The sequence below is a fragment of the Carcharhinus amblyrhynchos genome, chromosome 15, assembly GCF_965287045.1.
Source record: "Carcharhinus amblyrhynchos chromosome 15, sCarAmb.v2.hapA, whole genome shotgun sequence".
Classification (NCBI taxonomy): Eukaryota; Metazoa; Chordata; class Chondrichthyes; order Carcharhiniformes; family Carcharhinidae; genus Carcharhinus; species Carcharhinus amblyrhynchos.
Window position 1 is genome coordinate 64352266 of NC_137338.1, and position 20943 is coordinate 64373208.

A 20943-nucleotide genomic window follows, 5' to 3' on the forward strand; every position below is an offset into this window, starting at 1 on the left:
TCAGTTGCCTAAATATGGTGGCCATGGGCACAGTCAGAAGCTGGGTATTTAGTAAAGGTTTGATCATGTTCTGACTCCCCACAGCCCTACTACCAACAAGGAACAGACCAGGAACATAATGGATGGAATGCTTGCCATTTTCCTGGATGGGTGCAATTCCAACAACTCTTAAGAAACTCAGTACTACCTAAGACAAAGCAGGCTGGCTTAAATATTCATTCCTTCCACCATATACGTGGTGTATATGGATTTTAGTAAGGCGTTTGATAAGGTTCACCATGGTAGGCTTCTGCAGAAAATGCAGATGTATGGGATTGGGGGCGATCTAGGGAATTGGATCAGGAATTGGCTAGCGGATAGGAGACAGAGGGTGGTGGTTGATGGTAAATATTCGTCATGGAGTTCGGTTTCGAGTGGTGTGCCTCAGGGATCTGTTTTGGGGCCACTGCTGTTTGTAATTTTTATTAATGATCTGGATGAGGGTATAGTTGGGTGGATTAGTAAGTTTGCTGATGACACCAAAGTCGGAGGTGTGGTAGATAGTGATGAAGGGTGTCATAGTTTGCAGGAAGACTTAGACAGGTTGCAGAGCTGGGCCGAGAGGTGGTGGATGGAGTTTAATGCGGAGAAGTGTGAGGTAATTCACTTTGGTAGGAATAACAGATGTGTCGAGTATAGGGCTAATGGGAGGACTTTGAATAGTGTGGATGAGCAGAGGGATCTAGGTGTATGTGTACATAGATCTCTGAAAGTTGGGAGTCAAGTAGATAAGGTTGTTAAGAAGGCATACGGTGTCTTGGCGTTTATTGGTAGGGGGATTGAATTTAGGAGTCACAGCGTCATGTTGCAACTGTACACAACTCTGGTGCGGCCGCACTTGGAGTACTGTGTGCAGTTCTGGTCCCCACATTACAGGAAGGATGTGGAGGCTTTGGAGAGGGTGCAGAGGAGGTTTACCAGGATGTTGCCTGGTATGGAGGGGAGGTCCTATGAGGAGAGGCTGAGGGATTTGGGGTTGTTTTCGCTGGAAAGAGGGCGGCTAAGAGGGGATCTTATTGAAACATATAAGATGATTAGAGGTTTAGATAGGGTGGATAGTAATAGCCTTTTTCCTCTGATGGAGAAATCTAGCACGAGGGGGCATGGCTTTAAATTAAGGGGTGGTAGTTATAGGACGGATGTCAGGGGTAGGTTCTTTACCCAGAGGGTGGTGAGGGATTGGAATGCCCTGCCTGCTGCAGTTGTAAATGCGCCTAGTTTGGGGGCGTTTAAGAGATCCGTGGATAGGTTTATGGACGAGAAGGGATTGGTTTAGGTTAGTGGGTCATTGTTTTGTAACTGGTCGGCGCAACATCGTGGGCCGAAGGGCCTGTTCTGCGCTGTAATGTTCTATGTTCTATGTTCTATCAGTATACTTTGGCTGAAAAGTGCACTATTTTTATGATGCATCACAATATGTCATTAAGGCTTCTAGAGTACTTCCCAAATTCCCAACTTGCAACACCTATGACAAGGGCAACAGCTGAAGAGAAACATTATCATTTCCAAATTCCCTTTCAAGTCAGCACCATCTTGGTGGGTCAAAATCTTCATCACATGGACAATAACAATTCAGGTAAAAGGAAGTCTTCCATTTATATAATTCCTGTACACTCTCAATTTATAAAATATCATCTGAATTGTGGATTGGCTACTGGCAAATATTTTTCACAGCTTTCTTGATTATATTGCCTCAGACAATGTATTTTGAGATACCTCATTTAAAATCAGATGGTGCTAAATACAAAGACTGAATAAGATTTTAAAAGCTCAATTTATCAACATCAGACTGTCTGTCCGGGTCTGTTATTTCACCTCCCAATGATCCTCAATCACCATGATCCAAAAATCAACCTGGGTACCAAGGTATTTCTCCAAGTTGCAAGGTGTAATTCAAGATGAATCCTCATTGTTGATAGAATCATTGTTTTCACTGTTGTTGAAGAGGGTTTAGTTGCTGGATATTCTGTAGAAACCCACAGTTATCTTGTCATTGATTTCGAGGCCAGTCTCCCTGCAGAGGATTTCCAGAATATTTGAAATTCTTAAGTATACTGCTGTGGGAATCATTTAGTCATGCAATATCATCAACAAAGGCAGGATTTGTGCACTTCAGAGATTTAACCGTGTTTTCCAGTCTGACACTGGACTCATTCTCATCCAGAGCACAGAAGGGTGTTTCCATTCAATACTAAACAAAAAGGTGATCATGATTCACCATGCTTGCACCCATACAAATAGACATTGCATTTGTCTTACACACCCTGGCCTTGATTTTGGTCATTGCGTCATGACACATACTTTCAATTAATTCAGTGAATTGCACAATCCCATATGACAAAGGCCCTTTAGTTTATGCCCAACAAAATTGAAGGTTTTTGCAAGACCTATAAAAATAACCGTGAGTTACTTTTTAGTTTTCTTCATCCTGCCTTTGGCAATGTCAGCTGCGATTCAGATGGTATTACTGTTAACTCTGAGTCAAAAATTTCTGGGTTTAATTCCCACTCCAGGGTTGGGATTTTTTGGCCCCTTCACGCTGTCTTTTCTGGCAGCAGAGGCGGCTCGCCATTGATTGTTGTCGGGAACATCCAATTCCGCCGTAATCGAAGGCCATTTGCGTTGCTCACCAGCCATGTCACTGAGGAACCCCTTGTGGGGAGGGGTTGCCTCCAGTAGAAACAGATAAACCCCTAGCAGGAAGGGCAGGAAAATCCAGGTCCTGAGCACAAAATTCAAGACTAATATGCAAGTGTTGGAGGGATTGCTGCACTAGCAGACGTAAAGTCTTCCTGGCCAATAATTATCTGTCAAAGAACATCTTAAAATATCTGGTCATTATCACATTATTGTTGGTGGAAGTTTACTGTTTACCAATTGGATGCCATCCATGATCCCTACATAACTAAATTATTACACCTCAAAAAAGTAGTTTATTGACTGTACTTTGAGATCGCCAGTGGTTGTGAGGAGTGCTATTTAACTACAACGTTTTCCCCAGAAAGTCCCAGCTCCCACCCCCGAAACAAATTTTCATGACGGTAATTCTGATAGGTGTTGCTGCAATAAAACCCTTTTGCTGGGGTTGAGATAAATTTCTCTCACCAATCCTTTGGCCACAAAGACAATAAAATCAAACCATGTGTGATAGATCAGAAACTATCTCCATTCTTCAAAACCTGGATCTTCAAATCTAGGAATTAAAACTGTCCAGAACCATTTGGGCATTCAGCCATCAGGGAAAACTTCCTTGGTGTAATAGAGTTGGTACTTGTCAAATCAAAAAGGTCCTTGACCAATGTGTTGTCATAACAAGGGCAGTGTTCATTTTAAAATGAATTAATTTCCGATTTCTTTACTGCCTCCACCAAAACACAACAATTGGCTTTACTACAATGAGGAAAGAACATATCTCTTCTTTACTATTAAAATTTTAAAATTTACTTTTAAACTACAATTCCAACTCAGATATCCAATAGTTAGTTGATTCGATCTGGACTATTCAATATGTCCCTCTTCTCCTTTATAAAGAATTGCAGTTAAATAAAAAAACACACAATTTCTATACACACTATTGTTGTTAAAAGTTCTTTTAACATATAAGAACATATACGCAAATATATGAATTAGGAGCAAAGTAGGCCATTGGGTCCTTTGAGCATTCAATAAGATCATGGCTGATCTAATTTTAACCTCAATTTTATGTGCCTTTGTACTCCTATAACCTTTTACCCACTTGCTTATCACGAAACAATCTACTTCCCTTAAATATATTTAAAGTTTCTACCTCAATCACCTTCTGAGGAAAAGGGACTCACAACCCTCTGAGAGAATTTTTTTCCCAATGTCTCTGTCTTAAATGGGTGATCCCTTATTTTTAAACAGTGACCCCTCATTCTAGAATCTCCCATAAGAGGAAACATCCTTTCCACGTCCACCCTGTCAGTTCCCCTCAGGACCTTATATGTTTCAATCAAATTGTCTCTTACTTTCTAAACATCAGTGGACACACACCAACCCTTTCCAACCTTTCCTCATAAGACAACCTGCCCATTCCAATCTAGTAGAAAAAATGAGATTTTCCATTTTGGCAGGATTAATAAAAAACATATATAAATGGTGAGGGATTGCAAAGCTCTGAGATGCAGAGAGAGCCAGGTATGCTAGTGCATGCATCACAAAATATTAGTATGAAGGTACATCAAGTAATTAGGAATGCTAACAGAATGTTATCATTTATTGCAAAGGGAATTGAATATAAGAATAGGGTGATTATGCTTCAGTTATACAGGGCATTGGTGAGACTGCATCTGGAGTACTGAATTGGTCTCCCAATTTAGGGAAAGATGTACATGCATTGGAAACAATTCAGAGAATATCATAGAAACATCACCAGCAGTAAATAATATTTTGGATCAAAACTCTTAGCAGCGTAGTTAGAAAAAGGTATAATATTTTGTTAATAATAGATTAGCAGATCTGTTGATGATTGATTGTTATTGGGGTGTTCCAGCTTAGAGCTGAATTCTTGCATACGAAAATGCTTATAATTGTATAGAACACCTTGGGAACAAAAAGTATTTGACAATTAAAAATATTTCTGAGGCCAAATGCCTCAAAAGACTCTTCCCTGTAATAAATATGTTTCAGTAGCCAATTTAGTAAACTAATTTCGACCACTGTAACAGGTTATCAAATATCTTAAAAATGGCCATTTTCTTGGGTTGAAAATCTGCACAACAGAACATTCCCCAATTTCACAGCTGTGCACTTCTAACCTCCTCACTGGTCTCAAGGAGCGAAAACAGGTGATTCCTATTTATAATGCGCCATCACTCCTTGGATAGTCAGATGCTCTTTCCTAGAGTAGAAACGTCTAGGGGACATAGGTTTAAGATATGTAGGGAAAAGTTTAGAGGAGATGCTCGCGGCAAGTTTTTTTACACAGAGGGTAAAAATATCTAGAACGTACTGCCCAGGAGATACTGGGAGCAGGTACAGTAGCTGCATTTAAGGTGCACCTAGTCAAATACATGATTAAGATAGAAATGGAATAATACAGGCTGTGTAAGTGCATATGGTTTAAGTGTAGGCAGGCATCATGATGGGTGCAGGCTTGGAAGGCTGAAGGGCCTATCCTGTGTTGTACTTTTCTTTGTTCTGTCATTTAACCTTGTCACAATCGTCCTTTTCCTTTTTCCAGTCCATCCTATTTCTAATTTTCTTTAGCTCTGATGAGGAGTCATCTAGACTCCAAACATGGGATGGGAATTTCTGGCTGTGCTCATCCCTTTGCATGGTTCATGTCCTTACCACTACTATTTCTGTGGCAAGCGTGGTATAGAAAAGTTCCACTGGTTAATTCTGTTCTCTCCACAGATGCTGTTAAACCTGCTGAGATTTTCCAGCATTTTTTGTTTTTGTTTCATATTCCAACATCTGCAGTAATTTAATGTTATTTCACTTTTGCCCCTTCCCTGCACCGTTTTCTCCATTTTCCTTAAAAACAGTTCTAATATCTTCCAGTTGTAAGGCTATCTCAATATCGGCCAGGGCTCCATGCTGGTACTTGGTGTTTCTGTGTTGGGGGGAATAATAATTCAAATTTCTCACCAGGTGCTGGAGTATAAAATCCCTGGACCTGGCACTCAGTGGTGTCATGATGTGGAGATGCTGGCGTTGGCCTGGGGTAAACACAGTAAGAAGTCTCACAACACCAGGTTAAAGTCCAACAGGTTTATTTGGTAGCACAAGCCACTAGCTTTCAGGGCTCTGCCCTTTGGTCAGGTGAGTGGGGAGTTCTGATCAGAACTCAGAGGTGTAACAGTGGCAGAGTGAATTGCACTGAGAGTGGAGAGGCTAATATTAAATTGCTCACTGGATTTGAAGAGCAGGAGTTATTTGGCTACTGCCCCTATCCAATTTTGATACCTTAAGCAACGCGTCAGAAGCAGATTACATGATCATTATCACATTGAGGTTGGAGAGGACTTCCTGGCTTTCCTACAATAGTATTGACACTGGAAAGTTTTGTTTCGAATACAAAGCACCTTGGGAACATCTATTTGGTGTGGAAACCGCTTCTATAAAGGTCTTACTTTTTGCACGCATGCATCGACCTGGAGGGGCTGCCTGCCTTTCTGTCGGAGTTGCTGCCCTGATCTGCGGAGTGTTTGCAGCGTGCTCCGTTGTGACTGATTTCAGAATTTGACAGTCGGTTCCGCGTGTAGGGGACAGACACAGTGCAGCCCTGCCAGGGTTAACAGGACTTTGCCAAGTTTGAGTGTGGCGTGCAGGATGTGAGTTTAGTGGCGCTGCCTGGGACTCTGCCTCCCCTCTCTCCTCCCCCTCTCCCCGTGTCAAATCTCATCCCGATCATCGCCCCAGCTCACCCACCAGGGCTAAGATAGAGAACCTCCTGCTGGACCTTCCCTCCCAAGTGCTTTGACGGTGCAGAGGGCAGCGCCTTCCCTCTGGCAAGCCCCCCACCTTCCACTTTCTCTGGACTTGAGCCTCGGCTGATGAGGTCAAGTTCATTTCCATTTGGAAGGATAAACAAGACGCCGAGGGAAGTCTAAACTCCAGCAGCGGCGAAGCAAAGCTTCCTCCCCCACCCCCCACCAAAAGATGTCCACGCAAGGTTTGTACCAAGGTGGAGCAGCTGCTGGATGGTTAAACACTGTCTTCTCTTGCTCCTCGTCATCGGCAAAGAGCGTATCGAAGAGAAAGTTGCACCAGACCCGGAGCCTGGACTCGGCGATCATCCGCGGGTACAGCACGGACACGGAGCTGGGGGCGGCGGACGATCTGGATGTCCCGGGCAGCACCTGTCTGAGCTCCAGGTACACCGCCGCCAGCAGCCCCCTGTCCCCCCGCAGCTCGGCCGAGAGCTTGGCCGCCCCCCGCTCGCTGCGCCCCAGGCACTGCCCCCGCGCCCCGCTGCAGAAATCCCTCTCCACCCACTTCAGCTTCGAGCACGACCCCAGGGTGAAGAGGACGCCAGCCTGGGACCTCTCCTTCCTTGCCAAGAACCAAGCCCAGAGCCCGGGGGTCAGCAACACGCTCTTCTCCCCCAGGAGATGGCTGCAGAGGAAGCCCCACCAGCCCAACAGCCAGTCCTACATGGTCTGCAGGTCAGAGGTAGGAACCATCTATTGAGCTTGAATAATAAACTCCTCCTGGGTGCCCGGGAGTGTATGTGTGAGGGATTTGATACTTATGTTATTGGCAAACAGGTTCACTTCATTGCTTTGCCGGGTGGTCAGTTGAGTTGAGTTGTTTTTGGCTTCGCTAAATGATGAGTTGAGCGGAGACTTACAGGTGAATTTGTGTATCCCAGAACTGAGAAGGAATGAACTCAATAAGTCAGCGCAATTACCACCAATATCTCCAAACCACACACTGTTGCTATCAATCATGTGTGTAATATATTCAAATATAATCAGTCCTTTGAAAAATCTGCTGGTAGTTTTGTCTTTTGAAGAGCGATCTCACTTTAGATCAACTCCAAACAGCAGCGGAGAATTATTCTGACCAATCGGTATATAATTACTTTTTTGTTGCACTAATCACTTTGTAAATTATGACATTATCAGATGACCTCAAATTGACCCCATCAACAAGACCACAGTTCTATGTTAACAATGATCGACATCAACCCGGGGCCGGGTTAACGGGAGTGGACATTAACACAGGGCCGGGTTAATGGGAGTGGACATTAACACAGGGCCGGGTTAACGGGAGAGGACATTAACACAGGGCCGGGTTAACGGGAGTGGACATTAACACAGGGCCGGGTTAACGGGAGGGGACATTAACACAGGGCCGGGTTAACGGGAGAGAACATTAACACAGGGCCGGGTAAACGGGAGGGGACATTAACACAGGGCCGGGTTAACGGGAGAGGACATTAACACAGGGCCGGGTTAACGGGAGGGGACATTAACCCAGGGCCGGGTTAACGGGAGGGGACATTAACCCAGGGCCGGGTTAACGGGAGAGGACATTAACCCAGGGCCGGGTTAACGGGAGGGGACATTAACACAGGGCCGGGTTAACGGGAGGGGACATTAACACAGGGCCGGGTTAACGGGAGAGGACATTAACACAGGGCCGGGTTAACGGGAGTGGACATTAACACAGGGCCGGGTTAACGGGAGAGGACATTAACACAGGGCCGGGTTAACGGGAGTGGACATTAACACAGGGCCGGGTTAACGGGAGGGGATATTAACACAGGGCCGGGTTAACGGGAGGGGATATTAACACAGGGCTGGGTTAACGGGAGAGAACATTAACACAGGGCTGGGTTAACGGGAGGGGACATTAACACAGGGCCGGGTTAACGGGAGAGGATGTTAACACAGGGCCGGGTTAACGGGAGAGGACAATAACACAGGGCCGGGTTAACGGGTGGGGACATTAACACAGGGCTGGGTTAACGGGAGGGGACATTAACACAGGGCCGGTTTAACGGGAGAGGACATTAACACAGGGCCGGGTTAACGGGAGAGGACATTAACACAGGGCTTGGTTAACGGGAGAGGACATTAACCCAGGGCCGGGTTAACGGGAGGGGACATTAACACAGGGCCGGGTTAACGGGAGTGGACATTAACCCAGGGCCGGGTTAACGGGAGAGGACATTAACACAGGGCCGGGTTAATGGGAGGGGACATTAACTCAGGGCCGGGTTAATGGGAGAGGACATTAACACAGGGCCGGGTTAACGGGAGGGGACATTAACACAGGGCCGGGTTAACGGGAGGGGACATTAACACAGGGCTGGGTTAACGGGAGTGGACATTAACACAGGGCTGGGTTAACGGGAGTGGACATTAACACAGGGCCGGGTTAACGGGAGTGGACATTAACACAGGGCTGGGTTAACGGGAGGGGACATTAACCCAGGGCCGGGTTAACGGGAGAGGACATTAACACAGGGCCGGGTTAACGGGAGGGGACATTAACACAGGGCCGGGATAACGGGAGGGGACATTAACACAGGGCCGGGTTAACGGGAGTGGACATTAACACAGGGCCGGGTTAACGGGAGTGGACATTAACACAGGGCCGGGATAACGGGAGGGGACATTAACACAGGGCCGGGTTAACGGGAGAGGACATTAACACAGGGCCGGGTTAACGGGAGTGGACATTAACACAGGGCCGGGTTAACGGGAGGGGACATTAACACAGCGCTGGGTTAACGGGAGGGGACATTAACCCAGGGCCGGGTTAACGGGAGTGGACATTAACCCAGGGCCGGGTTAACGGGAGAGGACATTAACACAGGGCTGGGTTAACGGGAGGGGACATTAACACAGGGCCGGGTTAACGGGAGAGGACATTAACACAGGACCGGGTTAACGGGAGAGGACATTAACACAGGGCCGGGTTAACGGGAGAGGACATTAACACAGGACCGGGTTAACGGGAGTGGACATTAACACAGGGCCGGGTTAACGGGAGGGGACATTAACACAGGGCCGGGTTAACGGGAGAGGACATTAACCCAGGGCCGGGTTAACGGGAGAGAACATTAACACGGGGCCGGGTTAACGGGAGGGGACATTAACACAGGGCCGGGTTAACGGGAGGGGACATTAACACAGGGCCGGGTTAACGGGAGGGGACATTAACACAGGGCCGGGTTAACGGGAGGGGACATTAACACAGGGCCGGGTTAACGGGAGGGGACATTAACACAAGACTGGGTTAACAGGAGAGGACATTAACACAGGGCCGGGTTAACGGGAGGGGACATTAACACAGGGCCGGGTTAACGGGAGGGGACATTAACACAGGGCTGGGTTAACGGGAGAGAACATTAACACAGGGCCGGGTTAACGGGAGGGGACATTAACACAGGGCCGGGATAACGGGAGTGGTCATTAACACAGGGCCGGGATAACGGGAGGGGACATTAACCCAGGGCTGGGTTAACGGGAGAGAACATTAACACAGGGCCGGGTTAACGGGAGTGGACATTAACACAGGGCCGGGTTAACGGGAGTGGACATTAACACAGGGCCGGGTTAACGGGAGGGGACATTAACCCAGGGCTGGGTTAACGGGAGTGGACATTAACACAGGGCCGGGTTAACGGGAGGGGACATTAACACAGGGCCGGGTTAACGGGAGTGGACATTAACACAGGGCCGGGTTAACGGGAGGGGACATTAACACAGGGCCGGGATAACGGGAGGGGACATTAACACAGGGCCGGGTTAATGGGAGAGGACATTAACCCAGGGCCGGGTTAACGGGAGTGGACATTAACCCAGGGCCGGGTTAACGGGAGAGGACATTAACACAGGGCCGGGTTAACGGGAGGGGACATTAACACAGGGCCGGGTTAACAGGAGGGGACATTAACACAGGGCCGGGTTAACGGGAGTGGACATTAACACAGGGCCGGGTTAACGGGAGTGGACATTAACCCAGGGCCGGGATAACGGGAGGGGATATTAACACAGGGCCGGGTTAACGGGAGGGGACATTAACACAGGACCGGGTTAACGGGAGGGGACATTAACACAGGGCCGGGTTAACGGGAGAGGATGTTAACACAGGGCCGGGTTAACGGGAGAGGACAATAACACAGGGCCGGGTTAACGGGTGGGGACATTAACACAGGGCTGGGTTAACGGGAGGGGACATTAACACAGGGCCGGTTTAACGGGAGAGGACATTAACACAGGGCCGGGTTAACGGGAGAGGACATTAACACAGGGCTTGGTTAACGGGAGAGGACATTAACCCAGGGCCGGGTTAACGGGAGGGGACATTAACACAGGGCCGGGTTAACGGGAGTGGACATTAACCCAGGGCCGGGTTAACGGGAGAGGACATTAACACAGGGCCGGGTTAATGGGAGGGGACATTAACTCAGGGCCGGGTTAATGGGAGAGGACATTAACACAGGGCCGGGTTAACGGGAGGGGACATTAACACAGGGCCGGGTTAACGGGAGGGGACATTAACACAGAGCTGGGTTAACGGGAGTGGACATTAACACAGGGCTGGGTTAACGGGAGTGGACATTAACACAGGGCCGGGTTAACGGGAGTGGACATTAACACAGGGCTGGGTTAACGGGAGGGGACATTAACCCAGGGCCGGGTTAACGGGAGAGGACATTAACACAGGGCCGGGTTAACGGGAGGGGACATTAACACAGGGCCGGGATAACGGGAGGGGACATTAACACAGGGCCGGGTTAACGGGAGTGGACATTAACACAGGGCCGGGTTAACGGGAGTGGACATTAACACAGGGCCGGGATAACGGGAGGGGACATTAACACAGGGCCGGGTTAACGGGAGAGGACATTAACACAGGGCCGGGTTAACGGGAGTGGACATTAACACAGGGCCGGGTTAACGGGAGGGGACATTAACACAGCGCTGGGTTAACGGGAGGGGACATTAACCCAGGGCCGGGTTAACGGGAGTGGACATTAACCCAGGGCCGGGTTAACGGGAGAGGACATTAACACAGGGCTGGGTTAACGGGAGGGGACATTAACACAGGGCCGGGTTAACGGGAGAGGACATTAACACAGGACCGGGTTAACGGGAGAGGACATTAACACAGGGCCGGGTTAACGGGAGAGGACATTAACACAGGACCGGGTTAACGGGAGTGGACATTAACACAGGGCCGGGTTAACGGGAGGGGACATTAACACAGGGCCGGGTTAACGGGAGAGGACATTAACCCAGGGCCGGGTTAACGGGAGAGAACATTAACACGGGGCCGGGTTAACGGGAGGGGACATTAACACAGGGCCGGGTTAACGGGAGGGGACATTAACACAGGGCCGGGTTAACGGGAGGGGACATTAACACAGGGCCGGGTTAACGGGAGGGGACATTAACACAGGGCCGGGTTAACGGGAGGGGACATTAACACAAGACTGGGTTAACAGGAGAGGACATTAACACAGGGCCGGGTTAACGGGAGGGGACATTAACACAGGGCCGGGTTAACGGGAGGGGACATTAACACAGGGCTGGGTTAACGGGAGAGAACATTAACACAGGGCCGGGTTAACGGGAGGGGACATTAACACAGGGCCGGGATAACGGGAGTGGTCATTAACACAGGGCCGGGATAACGGGAGGGGACATTAACCCAGGGCTGGGTTAACGGGAGAGAACATTAACACAGGGCCGGGTTAACGGGAGTGGACATTAACACAGGGCCGGGTTAACGGGAGTGGACATTAACACAGGGCCGGGTTAACGGGAGGGGACATTAACCCAGGGCTGGGTTAACGGGAGTGGACATTAACACAGGGCCGGGTTAACGGGAGGGGACATTAACACAGGGCCGGGTTAACGGGAGTGGACATTAACACAGGGCCGGGTTAACGGGAGGGGACATTAACACAGGGCCGGGATAACGGGAGGGGACATTAACACAGGGCCGGGTTAATGGGAGAGGACATTAACCCAGGGCCGGGTTAACGGGAGTGGACATTAACCCAGGGCCGGGTTAACGGGAGAGGACATTAACACAGGGCCGGGTTAACGGGAGGGGACATTAACACAGGGCCGGGTTAACAGGAGGGGACATTAACACAGGGCCGGGTTAACGGGAGTGGACATTAACACAGGGCCGGGTTAACGGGAGTGGACATTAACCCAGGGCCGGGATAACGGGAGGGGATATTAACACAGGGCCGGGTTAACGGGAGGGGACATTAACACAGGACCGGGTTAACGGGAGGGGACATTAACACAGGGCCGGGTTAACGGGAGGGGACATTAACACAGGGCCGGGTTAACGGGAGGGGACATTAACACAGGGCCGGGTTAACGGGAGGGGACATTAACACAGGGCCGGGTTAACGGGAGGGGACATTAACACAGGGCCGGGTTAACGGGAGGGGACATTAACACAGGGCTGGGTTAACGGGAGTGGACATTAACCCAGGGCCGGGTTAACGGGAGGGGACATTAACACAGGGCCGGGTTAACGGGAGGGGACATTAACACAGGGCTGGGTTAACGGGAGGGGACATTAACACAGGGCCGGGTTAACGGGAGGGGACATTAACACAGGGCCGGGTTAACGGGAGGGGACATTAACACAGGGCCGGGTTAATGGGAGGGGACATTAACACAGGGCGGGGTTAACAGGAGTGGACATTAACACAGGGCAGGGACAATGGGAATGAACATTAACACAGGGCCGGGTTAACGGGAGCGGATGTTACGTTGACAGCTGTCCTAGTGAAATTTGAACTCATATCCCGAAAGCATTAACCTGAGCCACTGGATTACTCGTCCAATATCACTGAGCCACCACCTCTCCTTAATCTGTGGAAAAATGTTAAAATTATGCCTATTTCATCTTAGCTTTTTAAAGAGGGTGGTGTAGAGCAATGCAAGGCCCAGCCTCCCATCAGTGCAATACAGAGGGATGATTGGAAGCCAATCGGAGATTGCCATGAGAGACAAATAATTTTTTTCTATGAATGTCAGTCAATGGTACATGGCATATTTGGAGATCACTCACTTACCAGTAAGAAACCAATATATTCTTAATGCAGATGTTCATGCCAGAATGGGCTAATGAGTGTTGAATATGTGTGACAGCCTTTTGTATCAAAGTGTTGGAAAATCCTGGTGTCCGTTAGTCATTTATAAACAATAACTTAAGTATAAAGTCTTCTTCGTGACATATCTTATTAAACGTATTTCCATAACACGTCTCTACTTTCTGTTGCAAATACTTTTATGCGTCTTGAGTACAACTCACAGTTTTTTGTGCTAAAGCAATATAAAGCATAAGGAAGGATCCAATCCAATGGTCTTTGGCCATCAGTGAGAGTCTACATTTGGGTGGAAGAGCCATGAATTAACCAATGTAAGCCCATTTGTCATAGAAAAAAATCCAATGTAAAAATCATGTATACAACTAGCAAAAGTAAATTCACATTTATGTAATGTTTGATCAGATATATTCTGATTATTTGAAGAAATTAAAAACACATGGTTGTAGTACAATAACATTCAAATTTCCACTTTAGCCTATTTCAGTACCAATTATATTGTTTGATCTTCCTCTTTGTATGAGATTGGCAATCAAGGAGCAGTTGCTACAGTATGTCACAGAGTTTTAATATAAAGTACAGGTGATCATGAGAAATGTTCATGCTATGTTACGTCAACTATAAAAAACATCCAATAATCCAGTTATAGAATTTAACCTTCAAAATATTGTGTAGAGGGAACATTTTGAGACCAACAACAACAAAAGACTTGCAGTTATATTGTGCCTTTCATAATCTCAAGATGTTTCAAAGTACATTCCAGCCAACAAATTACTTTTGGAATGTAGTCATAAGGAGGTCGTGCATCAGTTAAAAATGACCAGACATGGTAGAGATGGTTTGTAGGTCTTGGTTGGAGGATAAATGTTGGGCAGGATACTGGAAGATAGTACTGCAATGTGATCTTTTACTTAGACTTGAGGGAGCAGGTTTAATATTTCATATGAAAGCCAGCACCTTCAACACTGCAGCAATCCTTTGATACTGTACTAGATTCTGTGTTCAAGGCTCTGGAATAGGACTTGAACCCACAACTTTCTGACAGTTGAAGTAAGAGTGCAATCAATGAGTCACATCTGATAAACTACAGATGGAAATAACTCTGATCATGATGAAGTAATCATACATCATTAAAGTTTATTGGCTTAAGAACAATATTTCCTATTATATACATTGATTTAATAAGCCTGGATTCAACTTTACAATTCATTCTTCCAAATCGCAATAGGAGCACAGTATTGTTAATGAATAAATATGGGATCCTAACAGCATGTTGTAACCATGGTTTTAGCTACTTGCTTAAAGCTAAAGGTTGAAAAAGATGAAAAGAATCATTTTCACACAGGACACCAGACTTGAACGTTAAGCTACTCAGGGTAAATGGGTTGGAGAGGCAATTGGTAGAATCTGGTTTTGGGGGGATATGGGGACATGATGGGTATGTGGAAATGATCTGTTGAGCAAAAATGTGCTTAATGAGCTTCTCCTGAGTGTAAAAATGTTTGCCTTTAAATTACATCTTGGGGTATCATCACACAAATACTTAATGAATGGTCTGAAATCCCTCTCTTTGTTATTTTAGTAGGTGAGTGAATCCTTCTCAATTAATCAGTTAAGATCTTTGCTTACATATCATGGAATACTATTCTTGTATATTTCTGAAATTCTTCTGTTATTTTATTTAACTGTTTTATCATCCTTGCTAAGACAGACAAAGGAGAAATACAGATGGATGTCCTGTATGAGCATTTAATGGTAAACTATGGTGATCATATGGGGCCTTTATATTCTCTCATTTTAATCTTAAAACTTGATTGATAACTCGATTTAATTATGTTATAAATATGTTAGAAGTAAACTGTGAAATCAATATAGAGTTGCAAACTCTCCGGGATTGTCCAGAATGTTCAGGAATGAATCTCAAGGACACTGTTACCAGCAACCCAGAAGAAAAATCACAGGAGTTGTGACTCAAAAAACTAAAATCATTTCTTTGAACACCACTCTTAGCCAGTGCCTTCAAGATCCTAAACACTCGCTATGTGAAAAAGGTTTTCCTCATGTCTTCATTACTACTTTTGCCAATTACCTTAAATCTATCCTTCTTATTCTTGATCCTTCCATCAATGGGAGCAGATTTTTCTCTATCACACCCCTCATGGTATTGTGTACCCCAATCACATCTCCTCTCAATCATATCATCTTTATGAAAAGAGTCCCAACCACTCCAATCTACTTAACTGAAGTTCCTCATCCCTGCAACCATTTTGGTGAATCTTTTCTGCATGCTCTCTAAGCCTTCACATCTTTCCTAAAGTGCCTAGAACTGGACACAATACCCACTTAAGGCTGAACCAGTGTACAAGTTTAACATAACCTCCTTGCTTTTTGTACTAACTCAAGGCAACTTGGTGTGACAAATAAATAACTAAATGATTTATTGATGAGAAGAAACTATTTGCACAAGGGTTCAACAGCACAACTAATACAGGTCTACTCCTAACAACTCCCTGACTCCAATTGAAGCCTTCCAGCACCAGGACTGCTCATCTTCACTTCTGATTGCCCAGGTTCCATTGCTCATGCTCCATTGGTCCCAGCCTGGCCACATGGTCTGTGAAGGATCACTGCTTAAAGGGGCCATGCTACTGTATTTCTTGTACACCATGCTTCTATTTTTAAAGCCTAGAATACTATATGCTTTATTAATTGTTCTCTCAACTAAGAGTTGTGGCAAATGGCTTTTTTTTGTACTGTGGGCAAGTGTTGGGTGGAATTTCAAGAGGACTCCTACTATTCTTGATGGCTTGTACATGGCCACATTTTCAAAATTTGTAGGCAACAGAAAGTTTGGTAAGCAATGAGAAAAATTGTAAAAATCATCAAGAGGATGTAGAGTGGTGGAATGGGCAGACTTTGCTCAATGAGATTCAACACAGAAAACTATGAGGTGCTACATTTTTGTGAAAAGAATTAGTCGGGACACTATGTGCTAAATGGCAATTTTGAAAGAGGTGCAGCAAGACAACTTAACAAAGCATTTAATAAAGAATGCGGGATAAAGTTTTAAAGTTTATTTATTAGTGTCACAAGTAAGCTTACATTAACACTACAATGAAGTTACTGTGAAAATTCCCTAATCGTCACACTCTGGCACCCGTTTGGATACACTGAGAGAGAATTTAGCATGGCTAATGCACTTAACCAGCGCATCTTTCGGATGATGGGAGAAAACTGGAGCACCCAGAGGAAACCCATGCGGACACTAGGAGAATAATTTTTTGCAGAGAGACACAGATATAAAAGCCAGGAAATTATGCCAGACTTATATACAATATTAGTGTGGGTCCCCACATAAGTATTATCCCAATTCTGGGTATCACACTTGAGGAACAACATGAAGACTTTGGAGAGGATACAAAAGAGATTTACTGGCATGGTTCTTGGAATGATGGATTACAGTACCATGCTTAGAATGGAGAAGCTGGGTTTTTTTACCTTATAAAAAAGATTAAGAGATATGAGGTGGTAAAAATTATGATGGGTTTAGTTAGACTAAATGAAGGGAATGTGGGAGCGATCTTACCTGAATTTGTCAAAATTCTCCAGCTCCACTTTTCACTCCTGATGTTGAGTCATTAAGAATGGGCATGGTTTACACTGGTGAGATGGGGTTCTTAGAACTGTTTCCACTGAGATTGGAGATACATCTTTAAAGAGTGCTCTGATCAGAAACAAAAATAAACTCCCCCACCCTCCACAATCATTGCCAGCGCTCCATCAAACCCCCCCCCCCACCCACCCTCCTCACTCCTGCCATCATCATGGCATCAACCACAGACCCCCTGCCCCCATGATCATCCCTGGCATTCCTATTGTCTTCAGTGTCTACTCCACCACAACACAAATAGCAGAGTCCTCACATTTGATGCTCCCCGAGGCTCTAGCCATGTACCTCTCTCCTGGAGTGCTATATTAACCATTGTGCCCCTGGAGGGATCCCCTTGACAGATTTATGTTTGGTTAAACCTATCAAGAACTTCTTCTATGTCATGTCAGTGAGGCATATTGGCACAGTGGTTAGCACTGCTGCTTCCCAGTGCCAGGGACCCAGGTTCAATTCTGCCCTCAGTGACTGTGTGGAGTTTGCATATTCTCTCCATATCCGCATGGGTTTTCTCCAGGTGCTCCGGTTTCCTCCCACATTTCAAGGAATATAGGTTAGGTGGACTGACCATAGTAAATTGCCCCTTGGTGTCCCAAGATGTGAGGTTAGGGGATTAGAAGGGTAAGTATGTGGGGTTACGGGGTAGGGTCTGCGATGCTCTGTTGGAGTGTATGCACACTCAATGGCCTTTTTCTACACTGTAGGGAGTCTATGAAAATTTAGTGATGGGAAATAATTTGGAGAGCGAGAGAGTGGTTAAATACATGCAAATTTATTTAAATCTATTAATTAGGTTCTCTCCCATTATGAGAGTGAACATGGTCAGTGGGGAGATGGTTGGTTGAGGGGGGAATAGCGATCTTGCCTGCAAGAATTGCAATTTCCAGTTTTTGCCTGATTTTGAGCCTCGTCTGGTGACCTTGCACATGGAGAGCCTGAATTCAAGATCCTGCCCTATGTTTCTAGTGACCGAAGGGCTGATAACTTGAGAACACAGATTTAAAGTGATTGGCAAAAGTATCAATAGTGACATAAGGGGAAATATCTTTATGTAACAAGCAGTTCAGTTCTGGAATATATTGTCTGGCGGAGTGACGGTTACAGCTTCAGCAGTGACCTTCAAAAAGGAATTAAATACTTGAAGGAGATACGAATGCAGAGGTATAGAGAAAGGACAGGGGACTGGGGCACACATGGGTGGCACAGTGGCACTGCTATCTCACAGCGCCAGGGACCCGGATTCGATTCAGTGCTTAGGTCACTGTCTGTATGAAGTCTGTACATTCTGTCCGTGTCTGCGTGGGTTTCCTCTGGGTGCTCTGCTTTCCTCCCACAGTCCGAAAGATGTGCTCGTTAGGTGAATTGGCTGTGCTAAATTCTCCTGCAGTGTACCCGAAATGGAGCTGGAGTGTGGCGACTAGGGGATTTTCACAGTAACCTCATTGCAGTGTTAATGTAAGCATACTTGTGACACTAATAAATAAACTTCAACAAACACAACATTGCTGTTCGAAAGAGTCAGTGCATACTCAATGAGCCAGAATTGTGCTGTAATGTTCTATGATCAGTTCTAAAAGTATTGGACATGAGGGAAAAATTAATGTTTGCCTTTGAATGAAGAATCTGTTTTCCTATTAGTATAGGAAGCTGGTGCACTGCAGCTATGGGCAAGTGGACAACCAGTGGCAGAGTTGTGGGGGGTTGTGTGGTTGAACACTGGTGGTGATATGATGACATCTCCTGAAAGATGTCCCAGCAAAGGTGAATCAACAGGAGATCAAATGAGTATCTGCAGAGAACTGTGACGGTGGTTTCGATCATGCGTTATGTTACAGAGCTCAATACCCCACCAGCTAATAAGTTTGGACAGCATTCGTGTATGCGTGGGTTTCCTCCGGGTGCTCCAGTTTCCTCCCACAGTCCAAAGATGTGCAGGTTAGGTTGATTGGCCATGCTAAAATTGTCCCTTAGTGTCCTGAGATGCTTAGGTTAGAGGGATTAGCGGGTAAAATATATAGGGATATGGGGGTAAGGCCTGGGTGGGATTATGGTCGGTGCAGACTCAATGGGCTGAAGGGCCTCTTTCTGCACTGTAGGGTTCTATGATTCTATGATTCTAAAGAAGCATATTTACTACAATCACTGCAGACTTCTTGCAATGATTAATTCATCTTTTAAGTCAAAATATTAATGTATGTAGGATTGTAATATAGATAGTGATAAGGAATGTGGGGGGGGGTTCCTCAATACAGCTGACTCATATTGTATCTAATGTTGATGCGGTCATAGAATTGTAACACAGAAGGAGGCTACTGTTTCCACCACTCTTACAGGCAGTGCATTACAGCTCACAACAACCCACTACTTAAAAAAATCTCTTCACTTTTTCTTTGATTCTTTTACAAGTTATATTAAATTTGTATCCTCTGGTTACTGAGCCTCCTGGTTGTTCATGATATTCAAGGAGGCAGTGGCATAGTCACTGGACTAGTAATCCAGAGATTTATGATAATACTTTGGGCACCCAAGTCTGAATCCCACTGTGGCAGATGGTGGACTCTGAATTCAATAGAAGTCTGGAATTAAAAGTTTAATAATGACCATCAAGCTATTGTTGATTGGTCAATGAATTATGATAATGTCCTTTAGGGAAAGAAATCTGTTGTTCTTACTTCATCTGGGCTACAATCACAGCAATGTGGTTGACTCTTAAAAGCCCTCAGAGATGGGCAATTAATGCTACCCAGCCAGGGACGCCAACATCCCACCATAAACATTTTAAAGAAAATGATTCCATTTCCCATCATTGACATGTTGAAAGCAAAAAGATTCAAACAAAAAGAAACTGAAGTTATTGAAAAATAATCACCCTAAAATTTCTGAAGTAATCATGTGATTACTCAGTAGCTTTCATCGATACATAGAACATAGAACACTACAGCACAAACAGGCCCTTTGGCCCACAAGTTGCGCCGATCATATTCCTACCTACCAGGCCTGCCTATAACCCTCCATCCCATTAAATCCCATGTACTCATCCAGAACTCTCTTGAAAGACCCCAACGAGTTCTTCTCCACCACCACTGACGGCAGCCGATTCCACACACTCACCACCCTTTGTGTGAAAAACTTACCCTGACATCTCCTCTGTACCTACTCCCCAGCACCTTAAACCTGTGTCCTCTCATAGCGACCATTTCAGCCCTGGGAAATGGCCTCTGAGAATCCACCCTACCTATACCTCTTAGCATCTTGATAAGCGTTTGATAAGGTCCCCCATGCAAGACTTCTTGCAAAGGTGAGAGGGCATGGGATCCAAGGGCCTTTGGCCTTGTGGATCCAGAACTGGCTTGCCTGCAGAAGGCAGAGAGTGGTTGTGGATGGGTCTTTTTCGGCATGGAGGTCAGTCACCAGTGGAGTGCCCCAGGGATCTGTTCTAGGACCCTTGCTGTTTGTCATTTTCATAAATGACCTGGATGAGGAAGTGGAGGGATGGGTAAGTAAGTTCGCTGATGACACGAAGGTCGGTGGTGTTGTGGATGGCCTGGAAGGATGTCAAAAGTTGCAGCAGGACATAAATAGGATGCAGGACTGGGCGAAGAAGTGGCAGATGGACTTCAACACGGATAAATGTGTAGTCGTCCATTTTGGCAGAACCAATGGGATGAACGAG

General features: G+C 46.1%; 1 protein-coding gene across 1 annotated transcript in view; it reads left to right on the top strand.

Moving 5' to 3' along the window:
• Positions 1 to 6649: 6649 nt before the first annotated feature.
• LOC145353375 (rho GTPase-activating protein 6-like) overlaps positions 6650 to 20943 on the top strand; it is a 554657-nt gene continuing 540363 nt past the window's right edge. The window contains exon 1 of the mRNA XM_080204082.1: positions 6650 to 7179. Within this exon, the coding sequence (XP_080060208.1) occupies positions 6667 to 7179 (513 nt within the window). The 5' untranslated portion in view covers positions 6650 to 6666. The remainder of the gene's footprint in view (positions 7180 to 20943) is intronic.